At 48.0% G+C, this 19,397-nt stretch overlaps 1 protein-coding gene across 1 annotated transcript in view; it reads right to left on the bottom strand.

Annotated features, from left to right (window-relative positions):
- ZNF618 (zinc finger protein 618) overlaps positions 1–19,397 on the bottom strand; it is a 174,302-nt gene that overhangs the window by 11,203 nt on the left and 143,702 nt on the right. Inside the window, exons 10-13 of the mRNA XM_074161371.1 lie at positions 15,956–16,114; positions 12,479–12,562; positions 11,328–11,384; positions 3,399–3,443 (exon numbers count right to left, since the gene is read on the bottom strand). Of these exons, the coding sequence (XP_074017472.1) occupies positions 3,399–3,443; positions 11,328–11,384; positions 12,479–12,562; positions 15,956–16,114 (345 nt within the window). The remainder of the gene's footprint in view (positions 1–3,398; positions 3,444–11,327; positions 11,385–12,478; positions 12,563–15,955; positions 16,115–19,397) is intronic.

The following is a 19,397-nucleotide window of genomic DNA, read 5'->3' on the forward strand; positions in this document are numbered from 1 at the left end:
AGCTCCACAGCACAGGGAGCTGGGAACAGTCGGGGTGGCTGGAAGGAGGGTGGGATGTGTCAGTGCTAGAAGAGGGAGAGGGATCTGGCAAGTGGTGAGAAGAAAGAGGCAATCTGTACCCGAAACCAGGCAAAAGCCACGGCTGGAAAAGAGCTGCTCATCTGGGCTGGTACATACAGTGCGTAAATCCCCCCTCCCTTTGACTTCTCCTTGCAACTTAAAGGTAGAGTTAACTGGAAAAGTTGTTGAAACTTCTCTGCTTCAATCAACAAATCTCTACTTTCCCTCTCGGCTTTGCTGGCAGTGGTACAAGGAAAGCTGGGACCCATTTGTGCTGCCTGCACCAACCCCCCGAGAACACCCGTGCTCCCCAACAGCCCCAGTTGTTTTGGGTGGCCAAGACAGGCCTTCTATGTATGAGTGAAGCAGGAAGATCGGCCGCGCAGTCAGCTCAGAGACTGCCCAGCCTGTCTCATGCTGCTGGAAACTTCCTCCCTCACCTCCTCAAACCCTTCACTGCTTCTCAGGAACCAATTCCTCTTGCTGCTCCGCATCTGAGGGGGTGGCAGTTGTGGCAGGAGCAACAGTACCCCCTTCCAATGAGAAAAACCAGCCATTTATCCCACGTGCTCAGAGAGGCTCCTGGTTCTCTCTTGAGCCCATGGGCCTCTTTGCACTGCCAGGTGCTGGGGAGGAAGATGCTCTGCTTTCTCCAAGTTTCCTCCATTCACATTCCCCTGGGAGATGTTAAACACACACTGGTGCCAGCTGGTCTCTTGCTGGGTACTTGGCTTGCTCAAGCCGTGGGTTGGATTCCAGTTCACGCCAGCAACCACAGCTCCCAGAGACCTCAGCCCTCCCGAACTGGTGCAGGACATGGGGTACATCATCCCAAGACCCCACCAATTCCCAGCGGGCACTCAGGGCTGCAGCACTACCACGGAATCACAGAATTGCTTAGGTTGGAAGGGACATTTCAGATCATCTAGTCCAACCATCAACCTAACACTGACAAAAAACCACCACTAAACCATATCACTAGGCAAAAGCACTCACACAACCTTCCTTCACACTTGTAACTCAAGGGACTGGAGGACAAATTCACCAGGGTGCACGAGAAGCTCTCCCTTCCTCTCTTTGTTTCCACAGCTCACTCCTAGAAACCACAGCTCACCCCACAGCAGCCGGGTGATGGGGAGGGAGGGTGTGACAACAGCCCAAAGCTCACCTCACACAGCCACTGGAGGCGACAAGAGACAGGCAGAGTTCCCTGTGGCTGCCTTCAGAGCACCCCTCCTTCCCGGGCTGAAATCCCGAGCTGTGGTTGCCCTTGCCGTGTTGGCCTCTTGGGAGGAGGAAGAAACCACCCTGAACATGTCCTGTCTGCAGCAGAAAAGGGCTACTCCCCAGCCAGCTGATCTATGCGGAGTCTGACCCCCATTCCCGGGTTTTTCCTCAATGTAGAGGGGTTGTGTAGAGGAGAGCACAAGAAAATCCACTGCATGAAGTTCCACTGGAGCTGCAAACACCCATCTAACACCCTTCTAACACCTCCTGCAAGCTGTCTGAAACGCAAACATTGCAGCATCCCCAAGCAACGGCATTTCATTCTCCTGTCCAGCCCCAAAGAGCTTTCCTCCCCAAAAAGAAGACATTTGTGGTGCACCGGGTGCTGGCTGCTGAGCACAAAGCACTCCTCCCCAAAAAGCATCCTTCCCCAGGAAAACCGACCTCCTTTGACAGCCAGGTCCCTCTGCTCTGAGGGAGCCGTGCCAGCACCTCCCCCTTACCAGCTGCCCAGGAACTCTCTGAAAACACCTTTACAGGAACCTAAAGCACCAGAAGCTGCTGAAGCCTCTTTGGCTTCTTGAGCCTCACAGAACTAACACTCACAGTTGGTTCCACAATTTAAAACATCTTCCCCCAGGGCTATTATTAGACACTTTTATTAGTGCTTTATATATACCCAGCAACCAAGGCTCCAGAGTAAGGCAGCAGGCGCTGTAAGCCAAGACAGAGAAAAACCAGCATTTGTGCTTAGGTTAAATAAATCACTCTAATTCTCATGTTAAGTCTCATTGCCACATCTAAGCCAGAGAAAACAGCAGAGCCTGGGTTGAGGCCAGGAGGGAACATGACTTGAGAGCTTTTAACAGAAAGTTTCAACAGAGAATGCCCTGAGCTGCTTGTGCATGAGCAAACCCAGCAGCCAGCTCAACTGATGGCAGCGCAGGGAGCAGCCCCGGGCAGCTCTCGCCTAACAGAAAGGACCCACATTTCAACACTTCTGTCCACATTTTGATGAAAAACAACTGCAGAAGAACTGTAAGGGAAACCTCTCAGTGTTTTCGCCCAGTGTTTCCATTGGCTTTAGCTGTAATAACAGTGTAATTGCATCTTCCCCTACCTTTGACACAAACCGATGAAACAATACATTAGAATCAGGAGCAGTCTCAGAGAAAAGAGCCATCACACCCCAAAGTAAGTGGAAGTTTCTTGAAAGCAGAAGTTCTGTCACTGCCACTTGTCTCAGCCAACAAAAGAGGTGCTACATAAGAAGGAGCTATGAAATGAGCTTTAAAAGGGGCGTCCTGAATACATCACGGTTGTTAAATTTGTTGGCACTAATCTGATTTCTCTTCCAAGGTGAACTCTCGTGTTCTGACTCAAGCTCTCATGTTTTCTCAGATTTGTAAGTGGAGAAAGCACAAGTGCCCTCCGCCACCGCGGTCACGCTGAGGGTGCACGCTCAGGGCTGTCCCACGTCAAGGGACAGTGGTCCTAGGGCTGGCACAGACAGCGTCACCCTAAAATCCAGATGCAGCCAAGCAGTGACATGACCACACCGTGGGAGAAGATCCACCTGTTGGAAGCATCGAGGAGACAGGGCAGAACCTTGGGCAGAGACCACCGGTGTCTGCCCATCCCCAACCCACTCCCCTTCCCCTCCCGCTGCTCCCACCACGTCCTGGTCTCCCATTCCCCACCTGTGCTCTCAGGCCAGGGGGAACTGTCTCTGCAGAGGTGTGCAGTGAACTCAGCCACGAAGACAAGGTTTCCTGTACATAAATGTAACTCAAACATGGATTCATCTTCAGTCTTCAAACCGTGGCTCTCTCAGAACACGTATTATGGGCATATTTCACAAAACTTAACTCCCAGGAGGCTGAGAGTCTAAAAGGCCCAACAGCCACACACTGCCCAGAAACACCCTGAAGGATTTCTGTTGCGTTTAAATCTGAAACCAGACCCACAGAAGTGAGGCATTTTGTTTCTGACACCTGGAGTCACAATAAAAAAACCCCATTTACTCATGAAAAATGCTAAGAGGGCAGGCCAGCAGGGCTGCAGGGTGGAAGTCCCTGCCTTTGTGCACCACAGACATCCATCGCACTTACTTTGTAAAAGCGGGAAAGGATTTGAATTCAGGGGACTTGCGGTTTCTGCAAAAAAGAAAGAGATTTAAATATTGAGATTGGCAGAGACCCCACTGCACGCTACACAGCTCGGCCTGTCTGCTCACTGATCCTTGTCCTTACTCCGCACTTCCAGATTTAACTCTGGCAGGATGGGGGTCTCCGTTTACTGCAAATTATGACAAGTCCAGCTGTGAATTTTCTCTCTCAGTGTCTTGCGAAGTTTCTCATGGCTTGGAATCTGCGTCTTCCCTTCCCATTTTGAAATGTCCAGAGATTTTAGCGTACACCCTATGCTACAGCAATGGGAACATTATGTGGGGAGGGCCAGCAGATGAAAAGCTAAGGGTGCGAGAAATCCTTTACAAATGCCTTTTCTGGGGGCTCTAGATCGAAATTCCCAGACTCACTGTGCAGCTTCCTCAAAGGGAAGCTGGGAAGGGAAACCAAGGTGTTTCAGCCCTACTGGGCGGTAGCCAAAGGAGGGAGTTCCTAAACAGTGCACGGTACTTCGGGCTGAGAATTCACATTTTCTGCTGAGCACACCTTGCAGATCTCCCCTCTTTAAGCTGTGACTGAAAGGAACGAAAACCCCGGATGCTCAATGAGCCCTTGGTCAACCAGGGGCCATCTACATCCGCCCCGCAGCAGACTGGAGCAGAAGCGGTGATTCCCAGCACCTCACACCCCCTGCAGCTTCCTGCAGGTTTCCAGGTGAGGTCCTTTAGTGTTAAACCCCCGCAGAGGGGGTTAAATATTCAGAGTATTTACAGAATGGTCCCAGGTCTGAAGTTATGAATTGACACATCGGTGAATGAGGCTCTCAGGGCGGACAGACCTGGACTGGTTTGCTTGGAAAGAAAACTTAACTTAATCACAGGTCAAGCACAGCGAGCCTTCGTGCTAAATACTTCAACGTGATGAAGCTGTTGAATCAGCTGCCAGGGCCAGCCAGTAAGGAATGGAGATGAAGGGATGGATGATGCTCGGCAAATACACGAATAGACAGCACCATGGGAAGGGAATGCATGAAGGCACTGGCTGGGTACAGATCGCTGCTGATTGCTGAACACACTTCTATTACCCAGCGTTGCACCAAGAGCGCCATTCACAACTGATGAAGTCTGTATCTGGAGGAAGATCTTCACTGAAACAGGTTCCTAATCTGCTCTTACCGAGCAGCTGAGCAGGGCAGGCTTCTCTGGGTACCGTTCTTTCCCTGTCCGTGCTCTCTGCCCCTGCTCTGGGAGGCGCTATACTTATTCAGTGAGCACATGGATTCCCGCTGGATTGTCCCAGGGCTTCAGGATTTAAAGGGTTCTCTCAGCACCCCAGAGGCAAGTAAGCTTTTGAGGGCCAAAACCCAACATTTTATCATCCCCCTAGAAGTCAACTTGATCTGGAAGCGGCACACAGCGCTGCCACACACCACTTAACACACCGCAGTGAATCCTCAACACACCCGCTGGGCTGCTTTCCAGTCACAGAATCGCAGTCAGAAGCGCCAACATAGCCTCCCCGTTACGCTTGACTTCTATACACATGAAAACCTCTGTCACTCCGCAACAGGAGCTCAGGCCACTCGCTAAACATTGCTACCACGGTATTTTAAGTGCAGAAAGACTGTTGGGGTTTTTCTGGTCTTTATACTATGGGCTATTTTGTTATCCATGCACTGGAATGTCCCTGCCTCGGCACAGTCAGTTCCACCACAGCCAACAGTCACGGAAGTGTCATAGTTTGGATGATTAATGATAATTTGGCTTGCTTTAGGGATCTGCTAATCTTTCACTGCCCAGATCCTCCAGGCAAAACTGAAGCAGGAGCTCACCTTTTTCTCCTCATGTATCAGTCTATCAGACAACCTTTTAGCCACGTGCTGCCCAGCCCCAGCCCAGTACAGTATCTGTGCCCGAACACTGCAATCCACACCTCGTATCGCTGCTGTTTGTTCCCAATTTTGCCAATGGCTCACACTCTGGCCTCAATGTCCTTCCCGGTGTCCCAGAACTCCCAAGCAATTGGCAGGATTTCTCCGACAGAGACTTGCTGCTGAGTGGTTATTTTAATCCAGCCATCCTTCTTCCTGTCTACAAGTCGCCTGTTCAACACGGCAAGTCTGAAACAACTTAAATAAATGTGGCACTGGAAATCATAGGATGATAGGATGGTTAGAGTTGGAAGGGACCTTAAAGATCATCGAGTCCAACTCCTGCCCTGGGCAGGGACACCTCCCACCAGACCAGGTCGCTCAAAGCCCCATCCAACCTGGCCTTGAACCCCTCCAGGGATGGGGCAGCCACAGCTTCTCTGGGCAACCTGGGCCAGTGTCTCACCACCCTCACAGCAAAGAATTTCTTTCTAGTATCTAATCTAAATCTCCTCTCTTTCAATTTAAAACCATTACCCCTTGTCCTATCGCTAAACTCCCTGATCAGTAGTCCCTCCCCATCTCTCCTGTAGCCCCCTTCAGGAACTGGAAGGTGGTTATAAGATCTTCCCAGAGCCTTCTCTTCTCCAGGCTGAACAACCCCAACTCTCTCAGCCTGTCTTCATAGGGGAGGTGCTCCAGCCCTCTGATCATTTTAGTGGCTTCCTCTGGACATGTTCCAACAGGTCCATGTCCTTCCTGTGCTGAGGACTCCAGAGCTGGACACAGTATTCCAGGTAGGGTCTCACCAGAGCAGAGTAGAGGGGTAGAATCACCTCCCTTGCCCTCTCTGGCCACGCTGCTTTTGATGCAGCCCAGGATGTGGTTGGCTTTCCCGGAAACCCCAATTCCACGCAAATGCCCTGTGGACACAGCAACTCCCATTTATGCGACAGAGCAAAGTGACACTCTATTAACTGGAACCTCTCCCTGTGTTACTCTTCTTCTAATGGTGAGAACTGCACTCAGATGGGAATCCCTCATCTGGGGACACCATTTTTAGGCTGCTTTGAGAAATGCAGCTCTGTACATGTGCAATTGTGTTGCCCTTTGGCCAGCGTTACTGGTGCCCTGCACAGCTTTGTTAGGACAACAAGGCTGCTCACATGACAGTCTTCCCCCTTTCCTCACTCCTCAGACTTGGTCATTATCAGGCTTGGATCTCCCAGCGAACTGAAAGGCAGCAGTAGCAGACTTGTACCCTTTGCAAACCAACCAAGAGATGAGAAAGAGATTCACTAAAAGATGAAGCACTTGCATGAGATTTGTACTTTGTGCTTCATTCCTTCTGACAACCGGCCAGTTGGGTGCCTCTCAGGAGGCAGAGGGGGGCCGGCTGTGCTGACAGACTAATCGACAACCAAGAATTATTATGCCCCAAACATTGAAGCTGTTTTCACCCAAAAGTCCCAGCCTGAAAGTCATGTCTTCCCAGAAGAAATCCAACCAGATGTGGATGTGCTATATGATCACTGGACCACAGAGAATGAGCAGAAGAGTACGTGTGGCCAACAACAGAGGAGAAGGAGGAAGATCTCAGTGTCTGTAACACACACAGCTGACTCCTTCCGCATGTGCACCGTGACACCGGCACCTTCAGTGCAATCCAGCCTTTCTGGACTCACTGGCGGTTTGAGGACCTGAACATCCTCACTATAGCGAGACCATCCATCCACTCCAGTCTCAGGAACACACAGTAACACTGACAACAGTCTCAACACAACAATGCAATTTGCTTCATCCCAGAAGCCTGGCAGTAGCCACCGCTGGGTGTCTCAGTCTGACCTTCCATTGGGGTGCTCTATGCGACCTTCTTACCTTCCATTTGGGCACTCTACGGCACCTTCTGACCTTCCATTCGGGTGCTCTATGGGACCTGGCAGCACGAGGGCAAGAGCAGGAACTGAACTCCTGTGCGGGAAGCACACGCTGCCCCCATTGCCCCCAAACAAAGCTGCAGATGAGACGGATGTCACGAGTTTATCGCTGATTCGCACTCTGCCTTTTTGCTGCTTTCCATAAAACTGAAGGTTAGTTCTGCTCAGTCTCTAAGCAAGACAGTGCACTACCTATTGCTGTTTAAGAGACTACACTGTTTAACACACACTAAAAATACTGGGTCTACATGGCAAGTGGCAAATGAGACATTTCTGATTATCCTTCTGCTTGAAATAGTTCCATGCTACAACCGGATGGGAATTAGGATCCATAATATACTGTAGGAAGCTGCTTGTGTACATTTTCACTAGCTAAATATAACTACCTTAAGCATGCTACATACATAGGAAAATAAAACGCACTACTGAAATATGTTTTGCACTTCAAATTGATTCACTGAAAAGAAATACAGCATATAAATCAGGAAATCTGAAAATCCCACTAAGCGTGTGTTTAAAATGTGCTCCTATGTCCTCTAAATTTTCAGAACTGGAACTTCTCAGTCTTTTCCAAAAATTTGTACTTCTAAATCGGAAGGAGGAAATTAACTTTTTTTTCATTTCAATCTCACCTCAGCTTGGCATGAACTGATTCAAAAAAGAAGGTATTTCCCTTGCCCCTCTCCCCAGCCTGAAATAAACGCTGCTGGAAAAAGCTTCCCTGTGTAAATATGAATGAAAAGCACTGACATTTTAAAAACTGTAAATGCTAAAATTTGCTCCACTGGAACTTATGACAGTAATAGTTACCTAATGCAGCAGAGACATATTTACACAGCTTAAATCAACCTTGAAAGTTAAAAATATTTCCCAATTCCCTACATAATTTTAAATTTGTCTCTTTCACATTCATAACATCCAGCAAGTTTAGGCACCAATAAATACTGTCAATTTCAATTACATTTTTTCCTTTGATGGCTGTATTTTAAGGTATTAAACTAAAGAACTTTTGTTTTCCCTTTTTGCTTTGTTTTTTTTTTTCTTCTTAAAGTCTCACAACTTCCTTCATCCCTCTTGGCCTACAGGTGGTCTTCATTTTCTTCATTTGACTTGGGAGTCATCCCTAGTGTCCAAAACAACCGATCAAGGCTGGATCACACTGTGAACACCGAGCCAGAGATGTTCTAACTGAGGCTTTCCAAAGTCAGACAAAGAGTGAGGGAACGGAGAGACCCCAAGGCCTGAGAAGCACACACCACGGCACTGCAGGGCCACGTCCCCCGAACCCCGGCCAAACGCCGCTCCCCCTGCTCTGGCTGCACGTGGAGGAAGAGGAAGGCAGGAAACCTTCACTACTGACCACAAGACAACAATTTGCCCCTTCCTGGGGCTTCTTCCTTCCCACGCTCAAGCTGATAATCACCAGCTGTTGCAGGAAGACTATTTCACAAGCTGGCAAATATCCTTTGGAATTTAGCACAGAAAACCCCTGCACACGTCAAAACTCAGTGAAATAACCATCACCGAGGAATGTTTTCTTGAAAGCAGCTTTACAGAATCTCAGATGATTAACAACTTACACATCACAACGAGCCAATTCCACCTTTCGGGATCAGGTCATGTCATTGTTGTCTGGACTTTGCTGACTTCAGCAGTGAATAATCACAAGCTTCATGAGACCTGGGACCTCTGCGTCGGCTGCTTGTGCTCCAGAAGTGGCACAAGGAAACAATCTACAGGTTTTAGCAGATACTATTTTTTAAACACTGTGAAACTTCCAGGTTTAATCAAACAGCCACTTTAAGGGGCTGTGGAGACTCTTCCCCATGAATACAAAGGACTCTCCCAGTCATGAGGTGGACGGCAGATGAACAGTCCTTCTCCATCCGCTCTGTGGCTCCATCATGCCCTGCTGGGAAAGGACCTTCTGGTAGCAGAGGGACTCAAACGCAGCCCCAGAGCAGAGTTTGCCATGCGGAACAGGAATTGTTGCTGTTTTACGGGCAGTAATATGCCAGGTTACTCAGATAAGGATACCAGGTACCTGCATTCACTATGCCAAGGACTGGGGCCGTGCACAGGGAAGAGACATCTGAAATCCAACATTTTTCCTTCTAGTTGCCTTATTCCCCCTTAGGACTACCTAAAGCACTGTATCCACGTCTATTTTAGCTGGTTTTAGCTGCTGACCTTCCTGCTTTGCTTGTTCTCCCCCTCACTCCTGACACAAAGCGTCTGTGGCACTGCATGTCGAGATGGCGACACAGGGAAAGAGCATAATGTACTCAACCGGGTGGCCTAAAGAATTCCTGCTGCTCTGTTTGGTATCACTGTAACCGAGCCCATGACACTAAACTCACATCCACAGAGAGCAAGCGGCACAGCGAATCAAGCATTTAACAGGGCCAAGCCACACAGTCCTCAGGCTGCGCAACTGGGAACTACATTTATCTCCTAAACCTGGGGACTATTTACAGCAGGAGGAGTTTGGTGACAAGCAGCAGATGGGAATGGGGAGGACAGAAGCGTCCATCCTTCTGTCATTCTCAACCACATCATCACCAGCTGCTCCCCTGCCCGTGTGAAATCTCCTTGGCTGGAGCACCGGAGAGGACAAGCCAACAATGCCAGAATTTCTCCCCAGAGTTCACACACCTGAACACGGAGCCACCCAGAGCTTGTCCCACCTACTAAAACACAGCCATGAAAAGAAGGAAAATGGAGGTACGGGCATGTCAGCTCTTCAAAAAGGAAGTTCCCGAGATCTCTGCTTGGACACTCCAGCACACAGAGACTGCGGAGACACCCATGGCCTCTCTAATGACCAGTGCCATTCCCAGTGTGAAATGGTGAGTCTCACTTGGGCTGCAATCAATGAGAACACTTACACTGACTCCTGAGAGCAAGGAGAAATAAAAGAGAAGCAATGGCTTGGTGCAAGAGCTGGAAAAGAGCACTGAATGGGACACAGAGGAAGCAGCACAAAAAATGGAGTCAAGGGGGAAAGGAGGCTAAGGGAGAAAAGAGGATGTGGAATAGATACAGGAAGGGGGAAAAGAGCAGAAGCTTATCCATACCCATGCCCCAGCCTGGCTTTGAGGAGTGTGTCAGCTGCCCAATGCAGAAAAGAATTGCTTCCAGCCAGAGCCCAGCTCCCCTCAAACCAGTCCTGCACAGCTCGCTCCAGCTTCTTGGGTTTCCTGGCTCAAACAAAGGTTTAGGAGAGCACCTTGCTACTACCTTCAGCCCGCCAGGCTCTGGACTCAGCCACTAAAATAACCTGACCGTATGTGTGCTGCAGACAGAAACGCTTCTTGCAACAAAATACGACGAGCAAATCATATGAAACTCACTACTCAGTTTGTAAGAATTTCTGGCTTTGTTTCGATTTTTACTGTGAACTTTTACTCATGTCCTTTAAAAGTTGCAGTTCAGAAAGAAACAGGTTCAGAAGGATGAGTGTGATGCGAGCTGGTACAAGGAGATGGCACGGAAAATCTGACAGATGCGTCACAGCAACGATGGGTCAGTATTTAACGGGATTTCAGACAGAACTAAAGTCTTGGACTATTCAATACAGCCACTCTTTTTGTGTGTGCTTCCTGGCAGTGGTTCCTGGACCCCTCCCAGGCTACAGACTCTTTTCCCCTCCTGCAGCTTCCTTGGCTTTACAGAAGAGCTGTTTGACAGGAAGGAAGATCATTCTGCCATTCTGTCCTCTGTAGGCTCCACAGGGCTCAACAGGAATGAAAAAGGAACAATCTAAGGCTGCTGCTTTCAAAGGAGTCAGGAACCCAAACAGTATATTGGCACTTAAAGACATGCACTTAAAAGGCTTTGAAACCCTTCAGACAAACCACTCTTACTACCCACAGAAGACAAGACATGAGGAGCAGACCTGCTGAGAGGCAAGTGGCCACTTTCAGAGCAGCGAGTCAGGCCAGTAACTCGGGGCAGTCGGTGACCTGCTGTTCTCTGTCACATCTGAGAGCCCGGCTGGGCTGGCTGAGGACAGGCTTGGCAGCCCCCATGGACTACTGACTCTGCTGCCCAAGGGGCACAGGACTAAAGAGTACAAGGCCTGAAACACAGAGACAAGCTCACCTGATGGGTTCTGCTTACACCTCTTTTCTTTAGGCTTTTCTGTCCCCGAATGAACAGCTGTAATTGTGGTGAATGCTTGGATTAGTACAGGATTGTTCCCCAAAACATAATACACAGTATTTTAATAACAAACAACTTTTTTTCCCCATTCACTATCGCCCACTCTGCTACCACACGTGGGTTTTCCAACACCACTTAATTCTTTTTCAACATGGTTCCACAAAACCCCTTATTTGCTTCAGAGGCAGACTAACCTCCCATCCCAGCCAGATGCAGTGTACCCGCTCCAGGTAGAAATCCCTTCCCTTCCTTGTCCTTTCCAGCTAATGGCGTCACAACGCCACACGTTTTGGTACTCCTGAACCGGGAACAGAGGGAGGCCAGCCTTTTCTGCTGGTATGTTATTTATCTCTGCATCAGGATGCTGAAATTACATTTCATCTGGTCTATCTCTTGTACCCCAATTAGGGAGCACAAGAGAATGGCAATATCCCACTTGAAGGCAGGGGAAAACACTGGCAGGATAAAAATCTTGTGAAGAAAACTCTAAAAATGGTGTCTAGGCCAGTGGTTCTGTTTAGTTACTATCACTTGGACTTAAAACTCAAAGGAAACTCCAGAAATGGGGTAAATTTTAATTCCTTATAGCACATGTATTCTGGTCCCACATGATCACATCTGACATACTGTGACCTCCATGTAGCAAACTCATAAACAGACGGACTCCAGCTACAGTGATGTGTAAATAAACTGCCACATTTAGCATCACCGTAATATGCAAACAGCTCTTCTACTCATAGGCCTCCAACTTCTCTTGCTTGTGAATGGCTCTGCTTCACAAGGACTGATGCACAGACAAAGAACGAGTTCTGCTTTATCTCCATCCATATTCCCCTTTCTTTACATCTCTGCTCCCTGTTGACAAATCTGTGCTAAAGTACAGGGACCTCGGGAGCAGGATCCCCACATCATCATTTTTCACAGGTTCTGGAGTGCCAGGAACCTGGTGGGATTGAGAAGAGGGCACTACCCCAGCTGCCTGCAAGCTGGAAGCAGGTACCCCAAATATACAAACAATCACCGGTCACAGCTGAGTCCTGCTCTGGAGAGGGACGTGGTAAGTGACAGCAGGAGGGAACGAACACACTTACCGCTGGAGTTCTGAGAATTGCTGTTTGTTTCTTCAAAGTTGTTTTGCGCTTTGCCTTCCACTCTCCTGCTGAAAGCACTTTCTGCTGGGTGGAGAAGAAAGCAGGGATGGTGAGTGGTCAATACAGGACACAGAACCACACAGACAGAAAGCAAGACAATGTGCTCCTGCACCACGTAATCGCATACCCTGAATGCAGCAGAAAGGTCAAATATCTCATTTTGGAGGCAAATGGGCCAGATTCATTGAAGGGGTAACAGGCAGAGACTTTTCTAGAATGCCTTCTGGCTGAGATGGCCTGGGTTGGCTCTTAGGGAGCCCATCAACACCAGCCCTGACTGAACCAGAAGGATCGTGGCTTCCTCCCCTGCGGAAAAACCCCAACCCTTATCTTCCTTTTCCTTAAGACAATAAGCAGCCCTTGAAGCCTCTCACACAGGTGACCAGACCCGCAGATTGAACTCGGGTCCTCACCACAACATGTAGGATGGCACCTACGGAAGCCCTGTGCCAGCTCTCCCTTGTGCTTTCCAGTGTCCTGCACTCCCTTGCTGAGCACCTGCCCTGAGAGGTTCCAGGAGGACTGAAGGGCTGTCTCAGAGCCGGCCTGCGATGGATGGAAAAGCTACGGTAGATCCTCTGGTCCTCTGTGCTTTCCACCAGTGAACTCGCCACCCCACCCCTCCCCAGGGCCAAGCAGGCAGGGCCTGCTCCTCTGCAACGTGCCACCAGCCCATGTTCTTGGCAGGTCACTGTCTTCGCACACTTCAGCAACAGCACAGGGCTATTTCCCAGTAACGGGAACGGAAGGATCCTCCAGCCTGTGGAGGTGGTTCCTCACCCTGGCAGGAGCTGCAGTGTCCTCAAACATCACAGCTGAGGAGCTCCCACCTTTTCAAGCTGGTGTCCCTTAGCACAACTTCAACAGCACAAATAGTGTGAGGCCTTGTCTCGCTTCAACTTTGCAATATCGGGGCAAATGTATTTACTGTAGTGACTCAAGGACAAACCACAAATAAATAAAATGGAAGGTGGACAGGCCAAACTAACGTGTAAGAAGGTCTCTGCTGTACAGACTCTTACCACAAGTGAACTCATTCATGGAGCCCACTGTCACACTAAGGGTTCATCTGAATGTGGCTCAGCAAGGCTCTGCCGGGCTCAGTGTGTGCCAGGTGTACACGGAGGGAGACTGGGGAAAGAAATCTTTCCTTCAGGAGTGACAGGGACTGCTGAGAATTGGTATCAGATCATTATTTCATGATGTATCTCTGCAGAACACTGGAGTGGTCAGAACTGCCGTCATGACCCTGCAGCCCCACAGCCCTGCTGTGCCCAAGGTGGGCTCAAACACGTGGGCTTCAAGTCTGATGTGGCCAGAAAAGACCTCAGCTGCGTGAAGTTCCCAGCCCAGGAATTCTGGTCCAGCCAATCCTTAGTGATCCTGAACAGGCTTCTCAAATTCTCTACCATCTACCACATTCCTGACTCTTTCTAAAATGCAGGAGAACAGGAAAACTTGACAATCAAATCAGGAAAAACAGAATCACATAAAACAGGGCTGAAAAGGCACTGGAGACATTAGGTATTCCATCCCCCTTGATAGATAAATAATAGGAACGAGAGGCCTTAAGTACCTAGAACATCGGATGGCCCAGTGGGAAAAAGGAACTACGACGACATGGATTGATTAGCCCAACCTACCCCCTAAGAGACCCAGGTTCAAATCCTGGCTTACGTCACAAGTGAAAGTGAGTTGGAGGTCTCCAAAAATGTTTGGAAAAAATATGCTTGGTAGTTTTGTCCTCACCCTCTTTTTTTTTTTTTTTTTCCCCCAAGTCTGGTAATAACTAAAAACTGGTTTAATTCATCTCCTTGGACTTACTGTGTCCTTCCCACACAGGAGAGGGCAGCTGACAAAAGTTCTTTCTCTCTCTCTCCTTGTACCTGAACCTTCTGCATGCAAAGCAAAATTATCTGTACAGAGAAACTAATTGCCACCCTACTAAGTGCCTGTGCAAACACTGTCAATGGAGTGGCACTGCACCCTCCCTGGTATATCATCCAGGCCCACATGGAACACCTGGAACCACAGCACTTGGAAGGCATCCCTTCTGGAGACTGTCTTCCTGATAGGTGTTATGGTCAATGCATTTGTACCAGAAATTCCAGAAGCTGCTCAGATTCATTTGTACAAGACACCACGGAAATGACGCCACCAGAGAGACAGGGTAGGACCCCCGGCCTAATATTCTTGAAGATCAATCTATCAGGCTCAAGCATCACGCGATTCCTTCCTCCATACAGGAAGAGAACAGCTCAGAGTTTTTACCCAAGGTATGGACACTCTTTTTGATTAGAGAAGTGGTGGGAAAGAAGTGACTTTACGAAAAACATCTCCCAGTTACTGCTCAGATGAATCTGGCCTCTGACCCAGGAGGGCTCCCAGTTTTTCCACTTTTGAAACTGGAAGAAGCTGTTGTAAGGTTAAGTAAATAATGAAAAAGGTTTCTCAGCTTTAGCTCCTAACCTGGTTGAACCGGATGGACCTCAAATTAGTAATAAAATCACATAAATGTTTAGGAGGTGCAATAACACTATGGCATCTCAGGACTCAAAGGCTGTAAGAAGACAGGTCACTCACTGCAACATCTGACAGCTGCAGATGTTTGTGTCATTGACAAAACACATCCCTGTTCAGCATCCTGTGGCCTGGAGCCACCACAGCCACCTCTGTGACTGGCATCTGTCCGTGCCAGACATTCCAGGGGCGTTTAAATGCCAGCTGATTAACCAGCCCCTCTTCTGTACTGGGATGGAATATGTATCTATCAGTCCCACAGACTTAAGAGACTGCTTCCCTGCTGCCTGGGCATGTGAATGCTATGTCTCACATCCTATTTATTAATAGTTATTTCTCAGTGCTCTTTGCCTTCTTTTTTTATCCTTTCATTTTTTTAACGTTTGGTCTTGTTTGGAAGGAGGAAATGGGGACTATGGAAGGATCAACATTAACTTGAGTCTTCTAACACCTCTGTAATGGTGATTTCATTTCCTCAGGCACAGACTTAGCCCTCAAAATATCTCCTCGAGGGAAACAAACACTAAATGCCAAATAAAGCTGCAAACCAAACCAAAATCCCCAAAATACCCAACAAGCCACACCGCCAATCCTTGTCAGGAAGTTCCTCAGTTTGTGACACCAGGATTTGAAACAGGGTCTTTTGTACCTCATGGTTAGCATCATGCTTTAAAAACCAACCTGTCACTGGGAAGAGGTTATAAAGACCTATTGCTGATCTAAATTTTAGTTTGTAATATGCCAAAGGATCTAATCCCCTCAACTGCTTCTGGGAGTAGCTTTTCTGGGACAGCCATGGATGGAGCAGACTGAGTCCAGGAAGGGTCAACAGCCAACCCAGGGCAGGATTGGACACTAAGCAGTTAAGAAAGTTGATGGTAGAAAGGCAATTGGTACCTGTAATGGCCTTGCTTCCTGGGGATCCAGAATTTGGAGCGCGGAACATCTGGGATTGGGATGCGGGTGGGACACCAGAGGGGGTGCGGTGCAGGAGGGTAGAACATCGGTTTATTGAAGCCGGTGTTTTTTTGCTGGATTGGTTCGCCTGTGTCTTCACTGCCACGAAGAGTGGAGATCGAGAGAACTCTGGATATGAACACTCAGAACTAGTGCCTGGACAGTCAGTCAGCTCCCAGACCCTGTGCCTTCGGGGAGGGTCACTTTCTAACAGCCACGCTCACGAAGCCCCTGCACGGGGACCTGCAGCAGCAGTGGATCCACCGATCCCACCTAACAAAACCGGTTTCCCCACTCCCCTAAGGGGAGAGATTCCTGAAGTTGTTAGTTCCCTTCCACACCTTTAACTGCAATGTGACCAACCCATTCCTCCTCCAGCAGGAATCACCCCATCCTTCCAGCAGGACTGTTTGATTGCCACGGCCTGGCTGGGTGTACCTGATGTCTGTCCTCATTCCCATGTGTGTAAGAGTTTGAATTTGGGGAGCAGGTTTCTAATGTGATACTCAGAGCTCTGAACAGGGAGAAGTTTACATCTTTGTTACTTGAGCCTTGCATAAATGCTGGAGATCTCCAGCCACATTCCTTGTCTCATTAAGCAAATACAAAGGGGCTGTAGGTAATGGAAGGGAATAGGAGACATAGTTCTCATCCTGCAAGTCAGGAAACGCCTTTTGGCCCTCATCTCCAGACAAGTACTGGTGACACGTGGAGAAATTCTGAATTTTACTGGGATAAACTCTTTGAATATATCTACATTTTGGTCTCTGCAATGCAGTGAGGATCACCAGGAATTTTCAATGCCAAAAGTCAAATGAAAAACCTTTGGGAGGACAGCCTGTTGTCTATGACACATGGATTAAAAAAAAAACCAATGACAAAAATGAAGAAACAACCTAACAACCCCCTTCATTCCTCAGTGGCTTCTTCCATGGAAATTTGGATATGGCTCCTGAAGCTCAGGTCCCACTCCAACCATCTGCCATGAAGAATCACAAAGAAACAAGGTTCCCATAACCCACAGCCCAAGCTCACTAACAGGAGTTTCTATAGAGTGACATTTTAGGACGCCTGAGGTTGGCTGGACAGCACTAGCGCTTGTCCATCCTATATAGGATAATTCAGAAATACTTATCCGCATTGAGCAGTTCTCCATCACAGACTGCCACAGCAGCACAACAGCCTGACTCTGGAACAGCTGAGAAAAGTCACCTGGAGCAGGACTGGATGCTCATTTCCCAAATCCCATGAGACATCATAGACCTCAAACGTGAACTGCTCTCATCTTCCCTGTCAGCAGCACTGCAGGGTGAGGGTGTGAACATTCACAGCAGCTTGCAAAAAGATACTCAAAACAAAAGTTTTTTGTTTCACTTGATCTGATACACAGCTCCAAGGCGACACTTCTGTAAACGTTAGTGCACTTCTGCAGGAGATTCTGCACTAGGTTTTCTCATAGTTTCGGTCAAGATACTTCTCCTCTGCTTGGTCTCTGGCCACTGGAATAGGCAAGAGGTTTGCTTTTGCTTCCTATACTTCAATCTCCATGGATAATCCTCCTCCAGTTGCTGCCAAACTGCCACCAAAAATGTAGTCCGATACGACAATTCCCTGCTTACATGTCATTTAGTTTCCCAACAGGCCCATTCCCACCAGCTGTTGCTTTATTTCTCGTCCATACCAAGAGAAGTAGCAATCAGCCAACTATTCAGTGTCAGAAACAAAGAGCATCATTGCAAATCCTCTGTGGTCCAGATACCGCTCTCTGAGATCTGAAGAAAAAAGCCTCAATGCTATGAAGACCTTCCAAATTAGTTCTTCTTCCTACCAACTTAAGCAAACAGCATGTCTTCAAATTCAACCCCAGAGAGAAGGCTGCTCCACCTGACACGTGGCAGAGAGAGAGTTGGAGCCAGCAAGGCACGACAGACAAAAGAATATTAGTTCTAGCACCTGGATGATGATAATAAGTCACTGAAAAAAAAGTTTTAGTCTTCAGTTGATCAGATGACAAATTCCTTCTGAAGACTAAGCAACCCAGGTAGAGATGATCATGGAGCTCCTCTGTTCTGCTCCTGAAAAGTCCTCTTTGTTGTGGAACTCACTGCCTCAGGCTAAAGAAAAGCCAAGTTCAAGATATTTACAAAAATGAAAATACTGAGTTGCTGAATGGTTACAAAAACCTCCTGCCTCAAAATCTGCAGGTAGACAGCAAGACCAGGGACAGCATTGTACACAATCCCATAACTGCTGTGATGAAGTTATCTCAGAAAGCATCTGAGAGATGCCCCAGTTGAGGCTGACACAATGGAGAAGGGAAGGCAGGAGAGGAGTCATGTAGAGGTCAACCCCACTGAATGATCTCCAGTCACTTGGTAAACTGAGTGTTCTGTGCTGCAACCACCCAGAACGGCAGGGCCTGTGCTAAAGAATACAGGGGATAGAGGTGATACTGAAAAGATGGGGGACTTTGCCTTGGAGGCAGGGAAAAGAGCTTGTTCATCACCATTCTCACGTGTGATGGCTGTAGAGAAGCTCCCAGGGCAACTGTGTAGCTAAAAAGACTAAGGTACTTTGGGTGTGCAATCAGGGTACTTTCAAAGGGGATCAGGAAAACAATGTTAGCTCTGAGTTCCTTCACATTCCCAGTGCCCTTCACAAAGGTGGTTACCAGAGGTGAGAATATTCCAATGAGAAGGCAATAAGATAACTAAAGGCCAAGAACAGCAGACTCTGCAGTAGAAACATCAAGCCACTCCTTTGGTGTAACTGGGAAGTCAGGCACTGTGAAGGGACTTGACAGCAGGTTAAACACAGGTCTAGCAAGGACAGAAATTTGGTACCTTAGTCCTCTTTTACCCAGCAGAGAAAGTTATAAATAGGATCCAGTGCCTGAAAGCTACAGCTGGATATTTTTAGTCTTAATTTAGTGAGGGTAGTAATTCATCAAAATAATTAGGAGGTTGCTGTATTTTCTGTCACACTTAACAGCAAGATTAGATGTCTCTCTAAAACATATGTGAGCAACTAAATCAAGATAATCCTATAGCATGTATTACTCCGGTCAGTCCAGATATTCCACTGGTCCCTCATGGCTTTCCTGTCTTTGGTAAGACCTTCAAGACCTCCTCTGTGAACGGGAAGCTGCGACAGTGAAGTAGAAAATCTGGCAGACATTTCAGTGTTTCTCCTCTAAAGGTACATCTATCCACACACTATTATGATGCACCACCACAATGGAACAGAGATAAGATTATCTCAGTAACTTCCCTTTTCCCAGGTAAAAATTCTGGCCCATAATTTGTGTATCACATTTTTTCATAAAGATCTTGTCAGGATGGGAAGGAACCATTTGGATGGTTCAGATGCGATTATATCATCA

This window comes from Numenius arquata, chromosome 19, assembly GCF_964106895.1.
Source record: "Numenius arquata chromosome 19, bNumArq3.hap1.1, whole genome shotgun sequence".
Classification (NCBI taxonomy): domain Eukaryota; kingdom Metazoa; phylum Chordata; class Aves; order Charadriiformes; family Scolopacidae; genus Numenius; species Numenius arquata.